The sequence below is a fragment of the Myotis myotis genome, unplaced genomic scaffold (genome assembly GCF_014108235.1).
Source record: "Myotis myotis isolate mMyoMyo1 unplaced genomic scaffold, mMyoMyo1.p scaffold_m19_p_14, whole genome shotgun sequence".
Taxonomy (NCBI): Eukaryota; Metazoa; Chordata; class Mammalia; order Chiroptera; family Vespertilionidae; genus Myotis; species Myotis myotis.
This window is the reverse complement of record NW_023416318.1, coordinates 24,651,666-24,672,199: the sequence shown is the minus strand read 5'-3', so window position 1 is coordinate 24,672,199 and position 20,534 is coordinate 24,651,666. Positions and strand designations below refer to the sequence as shown.

General features: G+C 38.2%; 1 protein-coding gene and 1 non-coding gene across 2 annotated transcripts in view; both read right to left on the bottom strand.

The window, feature by feature from the left end:
- The window catches only part of CLHC1 (clathrin heavy chain linker domain containing 1), a 29,045-nt gene extending 10,462 nt beyond the window's left edge, over positions 1–18,583 (bottom strand). Inside the window, exons 1-9 of the mRNA XM_036334542.1 lie at positions 17,631–18,583; positions 14,752–14,939; positions 11,480–11,613; positions 6,875–7,076; positions 6,658–6,770; positions 6,181–6,265; positions 4,125–4,231; positions 1,796–1,970; positions 1,006–1,208 (exon numbers count right to left, since the gene is read on the bottom strand). Coding sequence (XP_036190435.1) covers positions 1,006–1,208; positions 1,796–1,970; positions 4,125–4,231; positions 6,181–6,265; positions 6,658–6,770; positions 6,875–7,076; positions 11,480–11,613; positions 14,752–14,939; positions 17,631–17,807 — 1,384 coding nt within the window. The 5' untranslated portion in view covers positions 17,808–18,583. The remainder of the gene's footprint in view (positions 1–1,005; positions 1,209–1,795; positions 1,971–4,124; positions 4,232–6,180; positions 6,266–6,657; positions 6,771–6,874; positions 7,077–11,479; positions 11,614–14,751; positions 14,940–17,630) is intronic.
- LOC118669553 lies at positions 5,871–6,002 on the bottom strand. Its single transcript, XR_004972021.1, has one exon. It is a non-coding gene; the product is annotated as a small nucleolar RNA SNORA20 (small nucleolar RNA).
- Positions 18,584–20,534: the final 1,951 nt, after the last annotated feature.

Below are 20,534 nucleotides of genomic sequence, written 5' to 3'. Positions count from 1 at the left end.
GAAGGGTCCCGGGTTCGATTCCGGTCAAGGGCATGTACCTTGGTTGCAGGCACATTCCCAGGGGGGAGTGTGCAGGAGGCAGCTGATCGATGTTTCTTTCTCATCGATGTTTCTAACTCTCTATTCCTCTCCCTTCCTCTCTGTAAAAAATCAATAAAATATATTAAAAAAAAAAAAAAAAAAAAAAAGGATTAAATGAGATAATTCATATAAAAAGCTGAACTATTATCTATTTTACAGTAATAGTATCAGGCATGCTGTTATATAGCGAATGAAGAAATCAGTAACTTTATAAAAGAAATTCTAAGTAAAAGTCCATTTATTGTTTGAAAATTACCAGATTCAATAGCCATAAAATATCCTTTTCCTGGGAAAATGTGACCTAAAAGTGCTACATTTTATTTCATTTTGCAACTGGGGTACACAGCCTGCACATTGGGACTGCCGCTGCCAGGGATATGGAGAGCTGTCAGGACTGCCTGTACATTGACATAACTGCTGAACCAGATTCATAGTAAGAGATCAGATCATTAGACTAGGGTCACCCTAAAAAGTCCACAATTCTCAGATCACTGCCCAGTTGCAACCTAGGTGTTTCAAATTTTGAAATGAATTTTATTTCACCAATTTTTCATTTCTAATGCTTATATCATAATTCAGAACATTTATATATATAATAAGTTCAGTTTTTTAATCCTTTAAGTAGTATGGTATAACATATCTGCAAAATGTATCTTTAAAACTATATATTTCAGGACCATCCAGTTTATTAAATGTTTATGTATTGAGAAAACATGTAATATCTTTGAAGGTCAAGCATGAAAGTCAAACAGCTTAAGCTTAACTGTTTTACTGAAAATTACAAAAGACATCTACTAGTACTTATCATTATATGCAAAATGGACTTTATAATGTAAAGCCAAAATATTGCCTACTAACATGGGTGATCTTATAATTAAAGTCCAGAATTCAAACATATATAAATAAGTAGGCTTTATTACTTACCAGAAGTAAAGTCCTTGAGTTGCTGTATGTATTCCATGGCCGCATGAAGCTGATCCTGTTTACACAGGCAGAGAATAACTTTGTTGAACAGGTTACATTTGCTGTAGATGATCTGAGCCAAAGCCAGGCACTTGGCCTTGTTATGAGTATCCTGATCTCCATAATCACAAATCACATCTCCAGCCTCCTCAGAAAATGTGAGCCTAAAGCAAGGAAATCAATAAGGCACACATTACTGAGTTCTTAATGAGAGGATAAAAATGAAGTCTTGGAAAACTCAGCACAGTAGAACTGGAATTTCAATGGTCTATGAGAATTCCAAGTTAATAGGCAATTAATGTCGGAGAAATTAAATACATCTAAAATTTAACAGCAAGAAGAAAAACAATTAGCATATATTCCTTTGGAGGAAGACATTTTGGCAAAACTGAGCTCAAGTTATTTAAAAAAACCTATAAACAATGTTAAAACTCTCCTGGAAAGACTGGAGGGATTTCAAAATATAAGGTAAACAAAAATTCTGGCCACCCTCCTCCGCCTTTCCTCTGAGATTCCGCACTCTGTTCCATGCTTCCATGTCTCTTGATCCTCTCTGTTCATCAGTTTATTTTATTAATTAGATTCCATATATGAGTGCGATCATGTGATACTTGTCTTTCTCTGACTGACTTATTTCATTTAGCATGATATTCTCCAGGTCCCTCCATGCTATCTCAAAGAAAACTATTAAATTTTTAAGAATGAACAACTTTATTAACCAAATACCAAAATTAAGTTCAATTTTGCTTACCTTTCTTGAGTGACCCAGTGGATAACTAAATCTAAACGTTTTTCCGAAAGTCCACATTTGATTCCTTCCAGGGTTAGTTCTGCATTAATAGGACGTCTATTAGCATGACTTGTGCTAAAGATAGCCTCAAAAAATGAGAGTAATGGAAAAGGCTTTCCTCTAATTTTTCCAGCAGCTACAGAGAAAAATAGAGTTTTTAAGTAAAATACTTTAATAGTTTGCTTTGTCTTATTTCATATTATTTTCATCTCTTTGCATTTTAAAAAAAAATTTAATCTAAAATTACATATTTGTAATTTTTGTTTGTTTTTGTTGTTAATCCTCATTCAAGGACATTTTTCCATTGATTTTCAGAGAGAGTGAAAGGAAGGGGGAGAGGCAGAGAGAGGAATGTCAATGTGAGAGGAGCACATCAATTGGCTGCCTCCCCCATGCATCCCGACCAGGGCCAAGGATTGGACCTGCAACTGAGGTATGTGCCATTGACTGGAATCGAACCCAGAACCCTTCAGTCTGCAGGCCAATGCTCTATCCACTGAGCCTAACCGGCTGGGGCCATATTTGTAATTTTTAACTAATGCTTATGGATTAAACATTCTATTTTGGATAATGACTAAACATAACATGCTATGTAAAAACCAAGGCAGAGATTGGAGTGATTATAAGCCAAGGAATGCCAAACATTGTTGTCAGCCACCTAGAAACTAGGAGAAAAGCATGAAATGTAATCTCTCTCAGAGCCTCCAAAAGGAACTTTAAAAAGCTGAAAGGGTATACCACCAGCAGATCTGCACTATAAGAAATGATAAAGGTAGTCTTTCAAGCAGAAAGAAAATGATACCAGGGAGGAATACAAATCTACAAAAGGAATGAAGACCAAAAATGGTATATGCTCTGAATATAAGAATTTAGAAATATATTATTTTTATATAATATGTTAAGTTGTACAATATCACCTGAGAGTAGCATGTGATAAATATTTAATCTATAAACCCTAAAGTAACAATCAAAATAAATCAACAAAAATTTATAGCTCGTAAATCAACAAAGGAGAAAAATGAAATCATAAAAAAAATTGAACTAATCCAAAAGAAGGCAGAAAAAGAGAGGGAAGGTAACAAAGAAGAGTTGAGGAAAACAGCAAACAAAACTGAACCATGTCAATAATCACATTAGATATAAATGATCTAAACATTGCATTTGAAAGACAAAGATTGTCAGATTGTATAAGAAAGTAGGACCCAAGTATATGTTATCTAGAAGGCATTACTTTAAATAAAGACACAAATAAATTAAAAGTATGAAAAATATACACACTAATATTTATCAAAAGAAAGATGGATTGCCAATTCTAATCTCAAAATTTACTAGAAAACCATAGTAATTAAGATGGTATGATACTGGCATATGATGAATATCTAGAGCAATAGGATAAATTAAGAGTTCAGAAATAAACCCTGGCCAATTGACTTTTGACAAAGGGGCCAAAAAATTCAATGGATAAAGGAAAGTCTTTTTCTTAACAAATGGTGCTGGGAAAACTAGATACCCCCATCTAGAAAGGAATGCATTTGGACCCCTATGTCCCATTATACACCAAAATGAACTTATACTACATGACAGACCTAAATACATAAACTCTTAGAAGAAAACACAGGATCTTAAGTTAGGCAAGGAGTTCTTAGATACAACAGCAAAAGCACAGAAATAAAAGAAAAAATTCATAAACTGAATTTCATCAGAATTAAACATTTTTTTAAAAATATATTTTATTGATTTTTTACAGAGAGGAAGGGAGAGAGATAGAGAGTTAGAAACATCGATGAGAGAGAAACATCGATCAGCTGCCTCCTGCACATCTCCCACTGGGGATATGCCCGCAACCCAGGTACATGCCCTTGACCAGAATCGAACCTGGGACCTTTCAGTCCGCAGGCCGACGCTCTATCCACTGAGCCAAACCGGTTTCGGCCAGAATTAAACATTTTTATTCTTCAAAAAATACCAACAAGAAAGTAAAAGAATAATCCACAGACTGGAAGAAAATATTTCTATATCACCTATATAAGGGAATATAGAAAGAATTCTTGCAACTCATTAATAAAAACACAAATACTGCACACTCTCCCTCCCTAGCCTTTCTCCTCCCCCTCCCTCTCTTCTCCATCTTTCTCCCTTGTACTGTTACAGCTCAGGAAACTGAGTAAAAGGTAGATAGAGATAAGACTGGAGCCTAGATCTTTCGTCTCCCAGTTCAATACTCTTTCCATTCTATCATGGGGGAAAGTATAGCTGCATACATATAGAAGGTTCAGAGAGAAATGCTTACCCTTAAATTTATTCACTGTCCCAATGTTTAGAAGAATTCCTCTAGGACTTTTTGCTGCAAAACAAGCGGCCTTCTCATATTCACCAAGTGAGATTAATTCATTGAACCTACAGCCATTACATTTCATTATACATTATAAATAGTAAACAAAAAAGAAAACTGATTAGAAATCTCTAATATACAATAAACACAGTCGCATAGTAATACAGAAAAGCAATTCTAATAAATGATAACAAGAATCATTCACTCTATAAGAGGTTATTTCACTTCTTTCCCTAATATTCTATCATTTTTGTACCCTCAGAAAAAAAACTCTCATCCGCCAGCTGACTGTGAACCTGATCCTGTACTTTATTCCTATACTACTTTATAGCAAGCCATAGAAAATAAACAGAATTTGAGGTGAAGTTACAATGAGCTCAGATTTTTTTCTCTTGTATAGTCTCCAGATTAAAGGGGGTGTCAGGGAAAAGAAGGGCAAGCTGCTTAGAGGCTCATCTAGGGGAAATACAAAATGAACACAAAGGCTGCCAAGTTGAAGATCAATAGGTACCCTTGGTATTCAGAATTTATGTTGCTCTGCAGATTCCCAATTAAATATGAGATTAACACAAGAAGAAAAGATAATAGTTCAAATAACTTAAGCCTCTACTCCTCTTCCTAGGGCAAAATATCTTCAAATCAGGCCTTATCTCACAATTAATAAAACTATGGCAAACACCCATTTACACAGTGTTGCAAATGAATGTGGAATCCCAGAGGGGAAAAATATCAAAGTAATATTAAGTAAAATACATAAAACGTTTAACCTCAACAAGGTTTTTTCTCTCATATCTAGAGCTGGCAGACTTAGAGAAGCACACAGTGTAAGGAAATATAATGGGCTTTGGTGCCCCCCACCGCCACAAAATAATCTTCACTCCTTATTTGTATCATATCAACATGCAAATCAACAGTTGAAAACTTTTTCACATATAAGATTAGGAACATTAAATATATTCATTACATATGGACTTTATAGCCTATTAAGTAACCTCTTAAAGAATAAAGTCTTAAATTTCTTTAAGCCTCTAATTTACACTATAAATAATAACTTAAGTATTGGCAAAAATATGCCAGCCAGTGAGGCTCAGTGGTTGAGCATTGACCCAGGAACCAAGAGGTCACCAGATTGATTCCCAGTCCAGGCACAGCCCAGGTTGTGGCCTCAACCCCCGGTCCCCCGTAGGGGGCATATGAAGGGATGTTCCTTTCTCATCGATGTTTCTATCTCTTTATCCTTCTCCCTTAACCTCTCCCTAAAAATTAATAAAAACATATTTAGGAAAATATTTTTAATATCAAGTTGATGATGAGGGAATGCAAGAAAAGTATAAATAAAACTTAAATCAACACTACAAACCACCTATATTCTCTGAAATATTTCCTAGACTACTAATCTAGTATTTTTTAAAATATATTTTTATTGATTTCAGAGAGGAAGGGAAAGGGAGAGAGAGATAGAAACTTCAATGATGAGACAGAACCATCGATTGGCTGCTTCCTGCATGCCCCACACTGAGGATCAAGCCCGCAACCTGGGCATATGCCCTGACCAGGAATCGAACTGTGACCTCCTGGTTATTAGGTCAACACTCAACCACTGAGCCATGCTGGCAGGGCCCAATCTAGTATTTTATCACAGAGAATTATCATTTAAAATTCTACCTTATTTTCTAATTGTCTATTAGAATTTTAAAAAATTTGCAATGTCTAGACCATGCATGAAGAAATGAAACAGTTATTCCATTTCAATTTACAATGGCCCAATGTTATTTTATCCCATGCATATAACTGCTCAGGTCATTGAAAAGACTATGACAACAAATAAATGGGAAGTACTAGGGTAAAATTTTAAAGATACAAAAGCTAGGGACTATAGCTCATCAAGATGCTAAATAAATGCTAAACATTTAATTAATTAATATTAAAGATGTATTTAATAATTATTTAAATACATATTAAATGATTGCAATATTATTTTAACAAGGAAAATCCAAGCTTTTAAAATATTTGCCTTTCAATGTAGGAAAGCAAAATTTCAGCTTCGTTTGCCTTGCCTGGATCATCTTCCAATAGCTCTTCAATAAAGCTTTGGCTACCTATAAATATTGAAAGATCCACCAGATGATATTTAAGGTTATACATTAATAGAAAATATTAAGCATGCAGATATTTAATACAACCACTTAATGCTATAGTTTCTAATAGCATCAACCTCTTCTAAACTGAGTGCCTCCCTTTCCCTTTTTCTGATTTTAAGGTACATTTTCAGGTATTATATCTTTGGTTCACCAAGTCTACTCTTTACCAATTATCTGTCAGCTATTGAAGGAAGAAGCCCATAGGATAACAGAGACCTAACCAAAATAAGTACATTTTTGCTTTCCTTAAACTCTATCTAGGAAAATTCCCACTCATTAGCTTTCTGTGCATTGGGGGAAGAAGTAATGTTTTCCATTATTTGTATTAATTAAATATATCAATAAACTACCATGTAAATCTTGGATTTGCTCAATTTGCTTCACGAAGTCTTCAAATGAACTGCTCTTATCAGATTTTACCCATGAAGTAAGTGCATATGAAATAATCTGCAGTCTTCGATGACTATAAAGATAAAAACATCAACAGACTGAATCTAAAATCAAAATGTAATATTAGAATAAACACATATAAAAGCTTCAAACTTTAAAAATAATCAACTTGCATACCGAAACTCTAATTCTTTGTTCAGACTTTGAGCTACATTTTGCCGTTTTACTATCACAATCATTTCCTCCTCTAAATCTGCCTTCCTCTGAAATGGGACATATTTTTTTGACATCAGTTGTTTAATTTCTGCATATTTATCTTCCAGATGTTTCAGGTATTTATTGAGAGCATCTAAATTGAAGGATTCTTCGAGAATCATGCCTATGGGAAAAGGGAACAAATCAAACCAGCCAAGACATGGGTGGGACTCTTGTGCAAAAATGTAAAATATGTCAGTGAGTTCTCTATGTCAGGAAATGACTAAGAAATGGTAGCATGAATTTGTCATTTACTGAACATAATTGGAATTAGCATACAATTTTTAAATGGCTAGCAGTTTTTAAACATACCAGTGAATTTTCTAGAAAGACTTTAGCATCATTTGTTGTTGTTATTAATCCTCACCGGAGGATATTTTTCCATTGGTTTTTAGGAAGAAGGAGGGGGAGGGAAAGACAGAGAGAAACATCGATGTGAGAGAAACACATCAATTGGTTGCCTCTTGCACCTGCAGGAGCCCGAACCAAGGGCCCAGGCTGGGGAGGAGCCTGCAACCGAGGTAGGTGCCCTTGACCAGAATCAAACTCAGGACCCTTTGGTCCACAGGCCGACATTCTATCCACTGAGCCAACCCAGCTAGGGCCACACTTTAGCATTTTAAGAAAGAATTTTTGAACGACCTCATCACCATACCCTGCAAACCCCTAAATATTACTGTTACTCAATAACACTAAGAGCTTCTGCCTAACAACTCAGGATTTCTGACCAGTAATTTCTCTCTAACCAAGTCTTCCATTAAACTATTCCTACTAACCCCAGGGTAATGTTTATTCTCTGCAATGAAAAGCTTATAAATCCCAGCCATATCTCAGTCCTCTCTCCCTCTCAAATTGCCCCTTTTACTCATTATTCATCATACACACACACACACACACACACACACACACACACGCACACGCACACGCACACGCACACGCACACGCCAAATGATTTCCCTTCTCATTCAGGCTAATTGTTGCCTTTAAAGGTATATCTCAAAATTCTCTTCCAGAAACCCTTTTGGATTAATCCTACTCAATTTTGATCATTACCCTACCCTGAATTCTCTAGGCATTTAATCAATTTATCTATTATTCTGTACTTATTCATATGTATCTTATTTATGTTTTGTTAGTTATAATTTTACATTTGAAAGGAAATCTAGCCCCTACCTCCACCTAACACAGGCTGACTGATCATTCAACCTCAGTTGAAATCCTCTGGTGTGGAATAGCTTATTATTTCAAGACAGCTTCTTCCACTGAATCCAAATCCTACTTCCTAAAATTTCCACCTATTGATTCTGCTTTTGGGTAAACACTAGTTGACATCCATAAAAGTTTTGAATACAGTTATCTATTCTCAAAGCCGTCCTTGTCCCCAGGGTGAATATTTATAATTCCTCTATATTCATCATATAAAGCTCTCAGCTTCCTGAATAAATTCCAGGAGACAGAATGCTACTTGCACTTCCCCAGATACACTTGTCCTCACTTTTGTCTCCTTTAGTTGTTCATTTACCCAGCCAAAAAAAGTTTCCTGAGCCTGTTTGAGAAAACCTCCCGATTAAATATTAGGAAAAAAAAATCCAGGATACACTACAATTTCTCAAAATGTGGCTTAGCTGAAGATGAGGAACCAGTGAATGCTGACATAAATATGAATCAACAATATTCACAGAACCTAACACACGACAGTTTTTTCATGTATTATACCATGGGTTCTCAAACTCTAGAATACATCAGACTAAACTGAGAACTTGTTAAAACACTGATTGTTGGGCTCTACCCCCACCTGACCCCAGTTCCATGCCCAAAATTCTGACACAGTAAGTCTGCACTGGGGTCAAAGAATTTGCATTTCTAACAGGTTCCCAGTTAATGCCGATATTGACCAGGAACCACAATTTAATATTCTGTATATAGTCCAGTCAGTCTGGAACTCTTAATCTTTTAGGGTTTTCTCATTCTCTTGTTTCTTTTTTTTTGGGGGGGGGGGTGGTCTGAGGCTCATTTTATTTATTTTTTTAAATTAAATCTTTATTGTTCAGATTATTACATTTGTTCCTCTTTTTCCCCCCCATAACTCCCCTCCTCCCAGTTCCCACCCCACCCTCCGCCCTCACTCCCCACCCACTGTCCTCATCCATAGGTGCACGATTTTTGTCCAGTCTCTTCCTGCATCTCCCACACCCCTTTCCCCCCCAAGAATAGTCAGTCCATTCCCTTTCTATGTCTCTGATTCTATTATAATCACCAGATTATTTATTCACTTGATTCTTAGATTCACTTGTTGATAGATGCATATTTGTTGTTCATAATTTGTATCTTTACCTTTTTCTTCTTCTTCCTCTTCTTAAAGGATACCTTTCAGCATTTCATATAATCCTGGTTTGGTGGTGATGAACTCCTTTAGCTTTTCCTTATCTGTGAAGCTCTTTATCTGACCTTCAGTTCTGAATGATAGCTTTGCTGGGTAAAGTAATCTTGGTTGTAGGTGGTTCTTGGTATTCATCACTTTGAATATTTCTTGCCACTCCCTTCTGGCCTGCAAAGTTTCTGTTGAGAAATCAGCTGACAGTCGTATGGGTATTCCCTTGTAGGTAACTGAGTTTCTTTCTCTTGCTGCTTTTAAGAGTCTCTCTTTGTCTTTTGCTCTTGGCATTTTAATTATGATGTGTCTTGGTGTGGTCCTCTTTGGATTCCTTTTGTTTGGGGCTCTCTGTGCTTCCTGGACTTGTAAGTCTATTTCTTTCACCAGGTAGGGGAAGTTTTCTGTCATGATTTCTTCAAATAGGTTTTCAATATCTTGCTCTCTCTCATCTTCTGGCACCCCTATAATTCTGATGTTGGTCGCTTGAAGCTGTCCCAGGGGCTCCTTACACTACCTTCGTATTTTCGGATTCTTTTTTCATTTTGCTTTTCCGGTTGGGTGTTTTTTGCTTTTTCGCATTTCAAATCTTTGACTTGATTGTTGCGATCCTCTAGTCTGCTGTTGGAACTCTGTATAATATTTGTTATTTCAGTCAGTGTATGCTTAATTTCTAGTTGGTCCTTTATCACAACATTGAGGGTTTCACTAGATTTCTTGAGGATCTCACTACATTTATCGGCGGTTTCTAGAAAGTTCTTGAAAATCCTTAAAAGTGTGGTTTTGAACTCTATATCCAGTAGTTTGCTTTCCTCCATTTCTGTCATTTGTGTCCTGTTTCATTGTCTCGGCATTTTTTACGCTTCGCTGTGTCGATAGAGTTGCTTTCTGTGCTAAGTGTCCTATAGGGCACAGTGGTTCAGCCGCCCCAATTACCTGAGGTAGACACTATTGGTGCACCCCCTTGTGGGCTTTGTGCACAGTCTTGTTGTAGTTAAGCCTTGATTGTTGTAGGTAACACTGGGAGGATTTGACCTCCAGGCCAATTGGCTGTGAGAATCAGCTGTGTCTAAGGTGGGAGAACTTCTGTGCTGAAGACACCCTTATGGGGCAAGACTTGTTTCAGTGGGCTTTGGTGCTGAGTCTGCCCCCTGAGTGTGTCCCTTATGGATCTGCGGAGTTATAATTGGATGGTCCCACACTGACCACTGGGTGCTCTGGCTCTTGAATCTAAGGAGGTGCTAATCTAGCCTCTGCTTGAGGCTACCCTGCAAAAGCCAGCTGTAAAGCAATGCAAGTTGCCCTGGGACCTTGGGCAGCTGCAGTTTGTTAAGTAATTTTCAGATTACAAAGGGCTGGGCCGTTCATATGCAAAAGCCTCCATGCACGGCTTGGGTGGGGCGGAGCCCCAGGGGATCAACTGGGCGGGCGGGCCAGTATGGCTGCTCTAAGTCCTGTCCTCAGAGGCCCCTGCAATCGCTGCGTGTGCCTCTGAGAGAAAGCTGCCCTTGAGTTCCGACCGATGCCAGATAGTCCCGTTTCTCCCATATGAGTCTGGGTCCCCAGAGACTCGCCCGGAACTGGAGCTCAGAGCCTGAGCCTCCCTCCCGATTGAAAAAGGCAATCGTGCCCTCAGCCGCCAGCCCTCTCTGCAAGCACATCCGCACCTTTGTATTTTACTTCCGCACCACACCTCCTCTAAGTCTCAGTATGCTTTTCTCTTTCCTTCTAGTTGTAGAATTTCCACTCAGCCAGCCTTCCTTTGGTTCTGGATGATGTCCGTTCCGTCTTATAGTTGTATTTTTGAAGTGGTTGTGTGAGGCAGCAATCTCCGGTGTTTACCTATGCCGCCATCTTGTTTTTTTTCCTGAGGCTCATTTTAATAAATTAAGAAGTGCATGTTGAACAGAGCCACCTCTGAAAGCCATTGGTGATAGATTAGGAAGATGGGAGAAAGCAAAGTGGGGAAACTTCTGGGATTGGGTGAAAAGTAAAATGTCATTCTCTTGTTTTTATCTAGAGTCCTGGCTAAAGTTGTTTGTAAAGGATGGATAAAGTCCTGTTGTACTCAGAAGATCTATACATGGCACATACATATTAACTTGTGTAATAGGTAATTAGAATTTCTTTCAAATATTTTACACAAAATATAGTACCTGGAATAGGTTTTGAAGGATCTTTGAAGAAAGGAAAATGTTTTAGTTCTTCCACATCATACTCTGCCCTAAGTTGTTTTATTTTGTCTATTTGCAATTGAATATTTGAGGAATTATTTTCAATAACCTTCATTCTGGAAAACAAAAAGGCATTCTTATGTTACTTTCAACTAACTTAATTATTTAATCATAAGATTTCTAATAAAACAGGTTAAATCATTATTTTATTTTGCCTAATTGTCATTTTGAACCATTATGGATTTAGGTGGAAGTTTACAAAACAGTGCCCCATAAAAAGTTTACTAACCTCATAGTGAGGAACAATTTTCTTTCAGAGCAGCAATACTATGACTCACAACCTTATTGGAAATTTGTAATGTTAAACATAATAGTCTGGCCACAAAGCACTATCTATTCCCTTTAGTTGAAAATTACCTTTGCATTGAAAATTCATTTTTCAAAGTAATTATCCATTTCTTAGGGCTGTCATAGCAAATTACCACAAACTTGGTGGCTTAAAACAACAGACATTTATTTTCTCTCCGTTCTGGAGACCAGCAAAATCAGTATCCATGGGCCAAAACCAGAGTGCTGTCGGGCCCATGCTTCCTCTAGCCAGGGGTGGGCAAACTTTTTGACTCGAGGGCCACAATGGGTTCTTAAACTGGACCGGAGGGCCGGAACAAAAGCATGGATGGAGTGTTTGTGTGAACTAATATAAATTCAAAGTAAACATCATTACATAAAAGGGTACGGTCTTTTTTTTCTTTAGTTTTATTCATTTCAAACGGGCCGGATCTGGCCCGCAGGCCATAGTTTGCCCACGGCTGCTCTAGACCAGCTAGGGGAGACTCTGCTGCTGGCCTTTTCCAGCTCCCTTCATGGCTGCATCACTTCAATCTCTGGCTTCCTGGTCGCATTCCCTTCTCCCCTTCTGTCTTTGTCAACACTTCCTCTGCCCTTCTCTTATAAGGACACTTGTGATTGAGATTAGGAAATTTGTGACACTTGTAACATCCACCTTGAAAATCTGAGATAATCTCCCTATTTCCAGATCTTTAATGTAATCACATCTGCAAAGACCCCTTTCCCAAATAAAGTAACATTTCCAGGTTCTCAGGATGAGGACCTGCTCTCTTTGGGAGCCATTATTCAGCCTTCTGTAGTAATTCTGATCCTAGAGCTGGAGGAATGAAAGCACTCCTCTGAGAGAAAACTGAGTTCCTCCTGCAATGGGGATCTTAAAGACCAAGAAGAAGATACAAACTTCTTTCAAGCATTATTTGAAGTTTACTTCCTAACTTATCACTGATATGTGGCCCAGAGAGAAAATAACAGATTAAAATAAATTAGATACATAAATGTCACAATGGTTTCGGCAAATTAATACCAAGTTTGTCAGTAGATAAGGGCTGTCTGCATCTGATTATTACAGAGCTCTTGGTAAGTACAAATTGCTCGGAACAACAGCTTACAGTATTTATGAAAGAGCGACTGTGAAAATAAAATTTCTTTTGGCTTTCATCCAAATAAACTTATGCTTGTGAAAGAAAGCAATGTTAAAATTGACTCTCTGCCCTGGCTGGTATGGCTTAGTTGGTTGAAGCGTTATCCATGTACCAGAAGGTGGTGGGGTTGATTCCCGGTCAGGGCACACACCCAGGTTGTGGGTTCAAGCCCAAGTCAGAGTAGGGTGCGTATGGGAGGCAACTGGTCCATGTTTGTTTCTTCTATGGATGTCTGTCTCTCCCTCTCTCCTTTCTTCCTTTCTCTGAGAATTAAAAAAAAAAAAAAAAAAAAGTCAACAGTCTTTCAAAAGAATTGAAAGCAGGGACTCGAAGAGAATGAATGTTCTTAGTGACACTATTCACAACAGCCAAAGGTGGAAACAACCCAACTATTCATCAATAGATAAGTAAACAAAATATGGTATATACATACAACGGAGTATTATTCAGCCAGAAAATGGAATGAAGTCCCAATATATGCCACAACACATTGAGAAGTATCTAATTATTGTTGCTTTCTGTAGCTACTTTACAATCTCTTTATCATTGACAATTTCACTATAATAAACCTTGCTGAAGATTATTTACTTGGGATTCTTTGGGCCTCATATCTGTGAATTGCTATCTTTCACCAGTTCTGGAAAATTCTTCGCCTTTATATCTTCAAATATTGTCCCTATACCATATTATCTCCTTAGAGTTTTGATTAAACATAATATGGCTTTTTCATAGCTTTTTAAATAATAGCTTTATTTAGATAGAGTTCATATACCTTAAAATTAACCCCTGTAAGGTGTACAATTCAGTGGATTTTAGTATATTCAGAGTTGTGCAACCACTACCATTTCTAGTTCCAGAACGTTTCATCCAGAACAATCCCTGTTCCCATCAGCAGTCTGCTGAGCAGAAAGTAAGTTTCCATGCAACCCCAAGGCTGGGACAGTTCGCCTTTGGTTCATACTACAAGGTTGTAGCCCTTTATTCTCCCAGCTTTACAAGGGTAGGATTTCCCAGAAGATTGAACCCCTTGGGCAGCAGTTCCGAGGCTCTGTCTTTTGTCCCAGTGCCACACTAAAAACTGAAGCTTATGATCACTACTTTAATAAATGCTCTCAGGGCCATAGAATCATTTGTGCTCCTTTATCTTTTGTCTTCTGTTCTGATTTTGCCCTGATGATCTCTTACTATCTTGTCAGCTTCCTGTTGCTTTTGGTAAGATTTTTAAAAATTACTTTATGCAGCATTTTTCTCCAATAGAAGATCCACATCTAGCCAGCCATATTGCCAGGTCAAACTTTGCATAATTTTCCAAGTTGCTTGAAATTATCTATAAAAATAATGTGCCCATAATTTTCCAAATGGAAGAAACATTGGAAATATGAGACTATGCAACAAGAGTGGGCATCTTATCCTCTCCTAGTAGGCTACTTACCTTTGTGTATACAGAATTAAGTGCTCTAATTCAGATGGTAATCATGAAATTGTACTATCAAATCTTCCATGCAGGAAATTACCAGAAGCAACTAACTGCATCCCTCATTTTGTGATACTACAACGTGCCTCAATGATCCTGATATAAAATTCTCAAACAAGAGTTTTAAGTAAAAAATAGTTACTTCAAGTTGGTAGGAAGGGGAACATGGAAACATGACTTTAAAATAAAATGACAAAAAAGACTGATAACCACTGGTTATAGTTACACTAGTTAGTTAATATAACCAAGTAACAATGATCACCTTTTGGGCTACTTGCTAATATACTTACTTTGCTTCAAGTTGGATTATTCTTTTCCTGTGATACACGAATGTTGTGGGCTCTGCTGCAAAAACTTTAAGTCTTCCATGAAGATAAAATGCAATTCTTTGGTCTCTTTTTATTGTATCAATGATGGCATCATATTCTTTTTTGATTGAAGTAAGAATGGATTTGTATGCAGTGACATATTCTATTACCTGAAATATGATTTTTCTGCCTATAGTTTTGAATTTTTTTCTGGTACACCATGGATCAAAAGCCTTTCAAAGAGCATTATAGATTATTTTTTAAATAAAACATGATGAGGAATTAGAAGTCTCAAATATCACTGGGTATTAAAGAATATTTCCTGAATATGTGCTCTTTGTAAATTATTACAGTCCTGTGAGCTTAAATATGAGAGAAAAAATATCATATTTTTCTCTACTTGGTATGAACACATACATTATATAGTATCAGTTAAAACCAATACCAGGCCTAATACTGCATTCCTATTCCCAAGATATCAAGTAAAACTGTAGGAAATCCCTCATCACTATCCACTCATGGCTTCCAATGGTGTGAAAGTACAGAATATCTTTGGAAGGATAAAGGATAACAGAAGAAAATAGAAAACAGTGGATGCCTGAAGAAAAGGAAAGGGAAAGAGAACAAGCTGACCTTTAGTTGTATACTTTTCTTTATTGGTTCTTTTTATTTATGTATGTATGTATTTACTTATTTATTTGCTAATCTTGTGTATACAATACCCATGCAAAAACAAATAAACATTTAAAATAATTTAAAATTTACAGTTTTCAAATTGTGCTCACAAGGATTTCAGAAGGGACCGATATATAAAGAGAACAGAGGTGATCAATCCATAATTTTCTCTGAAAGCCACAATTATGCATTCTACTCCTGCCACATCTCTAGTCTCTGGTATCCCCTACTAGTTCTCTGTTAGCTAGATAATATCTAGAAAAAATTATCCAGGAAGACATCTGGTCTCTCAAGAAATGGTATGAGATTAATTCATCAATGACAAGTACCAGGAGAGGATATCTGAGTGGGAGATACTGGGCGTCTTTTTTACATGACTATACTACCTATCAACCCAATTAGGAGGACTGCCACCCAAGAACGCATAATAAAATAGAAGCCATGATTCTGTGGTCTTTCAAATTAAGCACCCTGCTGTTCCTGGCCATCGTCCACTCCACACACCTATGGGGTGTGCTACAACAATCCAAGACAACTTGGATGCATTACTGGATAGAAAATAGACTTGTAGTGATACACTGATCAGCTCCCATATCTGTCTTCTAGAAGAAATAGATATCAGGAGAACACTCATAGGAACTTTGGAGAATGCATACTAGTAGATATTGCATTAAAAGAAAGAAGACAGACTGGCAGGCCACAGGTAGAATAGTTTTGCTTGACCCACAAAATATTAGTAAATTTTGTAATTAGTAAAATTTAGTAAATTTCACCTGAAAACCATATTTCCAGCTTCTCTTGAAAACTATGAAAAATCTACATACTTGGAACCACCATTCCTTAATAGCAACAAACAGCAAGAGCTTTAGACTGAATTCTTCATTTTAGACTGGTTCTTCATTTTACCAGTCTCCATGATTCCTCATTCTCTTACAGCCTCATGCCCTAGCTGGTTTGGCCCAATGGATAGAGCGCTGGCCTGTGGAATGAAGGGTCCCAGGTTCGATTCTGGTCAAGGGCACATGCCTGGGTTTCGGGCTCGATCCCCAATAGGGGGCATTCAGGCGACAGCTGATCAATGATTCTCTCCCATCATTGATGTTTCTCTCCCTCTCCCTTCCTCTCTGAAATCAATCAAAATATATTTTTTTTAAAAAAAGAAAAATGGGTATTGCTAAAACCTTGCAAAACAAAATCAAATGTTATATAAGCCACATTTTCTAATCTCATCTCCATATTTCCAATGTTCAGTCTAGTCAAACCCCCTGTTTACTGTGCCTATCTACCTAGCCCTCTAATCTACAAGGGATCTCAATTCAATATGCTAGGTCAGCAATTTCAACCGGTGTGCCACAAGAATTTTTAAAACATGCATACTGACCTCTTTCCCTCAAAAAAAAAAGACAGCACCCAACACAATAGCCATCCAGTGTGAATAAGTCAAAATTATACCTTTTTTGTTGTTGTTAGATCAGCAAAAAATATATTATTTGGTGTGCTGCAGAATTTTAGTAATTACTTTATGTGTGCTGTGAGATGAGAAAAGTTGAAAATCGCTGTGGTAGATCAAATCTAGACCAAGACTTTAATGATACCACACATAAACCCAAAACAAGGTCCCTGCTTACAGCCCAATCCCTCACAAATCAGTTAACACTTTCAGATGGAGGGTCAAAATGTTAGAGGGCACTGCTAGGTGTTGCTCAAAAACTGATAAAAATGTTAAAACTGATAGCTTGCACTTAACCCAAAACAGTTGAAACATTCATCAACTGTCTAGTAATAAGTGCAGTATTGCATTTTCTCCCTTCTCCCCTTTCTAACAAAAGAGATGAACTTTTCAAAACTGATAGATGTAGTTAAACAAGCAGTGGTGTTACTAAAACAGGAGTATTAGTCATCAAGAAAGACCATTTCTGCCTGGCCAGCAGAGCTCAGAGGTTTGAGTGCCGACCTGTGAACCAGGAGGTCACGGTTCAATTCCCGATCGGGGCACATGCCTGGGTTTTGGGCTCAATCTGTGTGAGGTGTGCAGAAGGCAGCTGATCGATGATTCTCTCTCATTATTGATGATTCTATCTCTCCCTCTCCCTTCCTCTCTAAAAGCAATACAAATATTAAAAAAGAAAAGAAAAGAAAGACCATTTCTTCCCCATGAAAATCCATTGTCTTAAAAGCATTGATACCTTATCAAAAACGTTTCGGTATATGATGTAATATTCATCAGCAGGTCCTTCCTCATTGCAGCCCACTCTTTTAGTTTCTGTAATTATGTATCTTTGCATACTTTCCAAAAATTCCTTATCACATCTACTAATGATAGGAGGGATAATTGTATGTTTATTTATTCCTTGAACCGACATGGCATAATCTGCAATACTTAGTCAACAGAGAAAAGTTAACTCTTGACTTGCTTTTGCAACAAAGCCAAAACTTTTGATAGGCCTGAAAGAAAAAAAGACCATCAATTAATTTAAAGCTTAAAATAAATTGTCAAATATTCATCTAAAGCAAATGTAAAAAAATGTGCCATGGATCCTGAGCTAAACAATTAACACCAGTCAATACGAGCTCTTTTCTTATTAACTGAGCATGTACAGGGTATCCCCCAAAATGTATACGTATACACTTTGAATGATTATAAAGTCAGCTTTCATTTTCAGAATTTAAAAGAATTTACAGAAATAATTTTTTTGTCAACATCTGTTTTCAAACTCATGACCATTCTGGTCCAGGCACTGCTAGTAACACAATGCAATGGAATCGCAAACATCAAGAATCATTTCCTTCGGTGTTTGTGGGCCCACAATTCATTGACTGTTGCTGGTTTTGTACCATAAACCTTATCTTTTAGGTATCCCCATAAAAAAATCTACTGGTAGAGCGGAGAAGGCAGTGAGACAGAGATGGGCACAATGGGCTGTACAATATAAAAGCCCAGAGGGGCGTCTCACTGGGAGAGAGCGGGAAAACATCAAACATCAGGGACAACATCTAAAGGAATCACAACTAGGGCAATGCTTAAGTTATGCCATATTTATTTATTCAATAAATATTCAGGCCCTGCCAGCGTGGCTCAGTGGTTGAGCATCAACCTATGAACCAGGAGGTCACGGTTTGATTCCAGGTCAGGGCACACGCCCGGGTTGTGGGCTTGATCCCCAGTGTGGAGCGTGCAGGAGGCAGCTGATCAGTGATTCTCGCTCTCATCATTGGTGTTTCTAATCTCTCTCTCTCCCTCCCTTTCTCTCTGAAATCAATAAAAATATGTTAAAAAAAATATTTAGGGGCACCTTCTGTGTGTCTGCCACTATCTTAGACGCTAGAGAAAGAACATTGAACAAAACAAAGCTTTTAACCTCCCAGAAGTTATGTTCAAGTAGAAAGAGAGACAACACAAAGTAAAAACATAGCGTGACAAATAGGGATAAGTCATACGGGGGAAAATGAAACGGGGAATGAGAGAGTTAGGAGGGTGGGCGGGTGCAATTTTATATAAAGCATTAAGTTAGGAAAAGAGGGAAGTCCTCACTGTTAAGTGGCATTTCAGAAATCTGACAAAAACACGTCATGTAGATTCCTGGGAAAGAGTGGTTGAGGCAGAGAGAGCAGCAAGCCCAAAGGCCTCAAGGCAGTAAGCAAGTCTGAGGAACAGCAAGGCCAGTGGGGCCGGAAGAGAATGAGAAAGGCAGAGAAGAAAGAGATGAGCTCAGAGCTGCAGCAGCCAGATCAAGTACAGGGCCTGGAAGGCAGGACCACTACCTGCACATGGGCACCCTAGTGCAGCTTAGAAAAAGGTGCCCTTTCTCTGGACCAGTGGTTCTCAACCTCCCCAATGCCGCGACCCTTTCATACAGCTCCTCATGTTGTGGTGACCCCCAATTTCATTGTTACAAATTGAACATAATTAAAGCATAGTGATGAATCACAAAAACAGTATGTAATTACATATGTGTTTTCCCATGGTCTTAGGCAACCCCTGTGAAAGGGTCGTTCGACCCCCAAAGGGTCGCGACCCACAGGTTGAGAACCACTGCGTCTGGACAGATTTGGCAAGAGGACTGTAGGCTCCAGTCGCCCCAGTGCTGGAGCAGCAGCCTCACTTACAGGAATTTGGGCTTAACTCTGAGTGAGATGGGAAGCCATTGGAGGACTATGGGCAAGAGTGTCAGCTGACATACACATTTCAAAGAATTGCTCTTGCTGCTTGTGAAGAAAAGGGCCAAAGCCTGAAGAACTGCTAGGAGGCTACTGCAACCATCTGGGAGAAAGATAATGGTGGCTTGAATCAGAATGGTAACAGTGGCAGTGGTGAGAAGTGTTCTGCATATAGACTAGTATTTAAAAACAAAGCCAAGAGGACTTGCTGAAGGGATTAGATGTAGGTATGAGAGAGCAAAGATGACCGTAAAGTTTGTGGCCTTATATATTAGAAAGATGGGAACTGCCATTTATGGAGATGCAAAGAGCAATTTTCATGAGATCAGGAGTCTGGGGCTTGCCCACTGGAGATGCTGAATAAACAGCAGGCTATGTGAAGCTGGAGTTCAGGTGGGTAACCTGAATGAGAGGTAAGTTTATAAGCCATTTGCATAATAAATGGTATTCAAAAGTTATGAGACAGAATGAAAATGACCTGGGAAATGTAAACAAAGCCAGAGCAGAGGTCCAAGGACCACTCCTGGGGGAGATACTCCAAAGTTTAGAGGTCTGGTAGCTCCGGGGGAAGCAGCAAAAGAGCCTCTAAAAGGGTGCCCAGAGGTAGAAGTGAGAGGGGTATCCTGGAAGTCAGGTGAAGACCGTGTTTCAAAGGAGAGAGTGATCAACTGTGTCAAATGCTGCCGACAGATCCTATAAGATCAACTGACCATTGAATTTAGCAACGTGGAGGTGATTGGTGACCACAAAAGCTATTGCAGTAGAATGGTGGGTACAAAAGCCTGAAAGGAGTGGGTACAGTCAAGGAAAGGGGCAGCTTTGGAGGCAGTGAGCGTAGACGGCTCTTGCACGGAGGTCTGTTGTAAAGGTGAAGCCTAGTTGGAAGCACCTGGGACAAGGAATGTTCCAGGGAGAAGTGGACTCCTCATTAG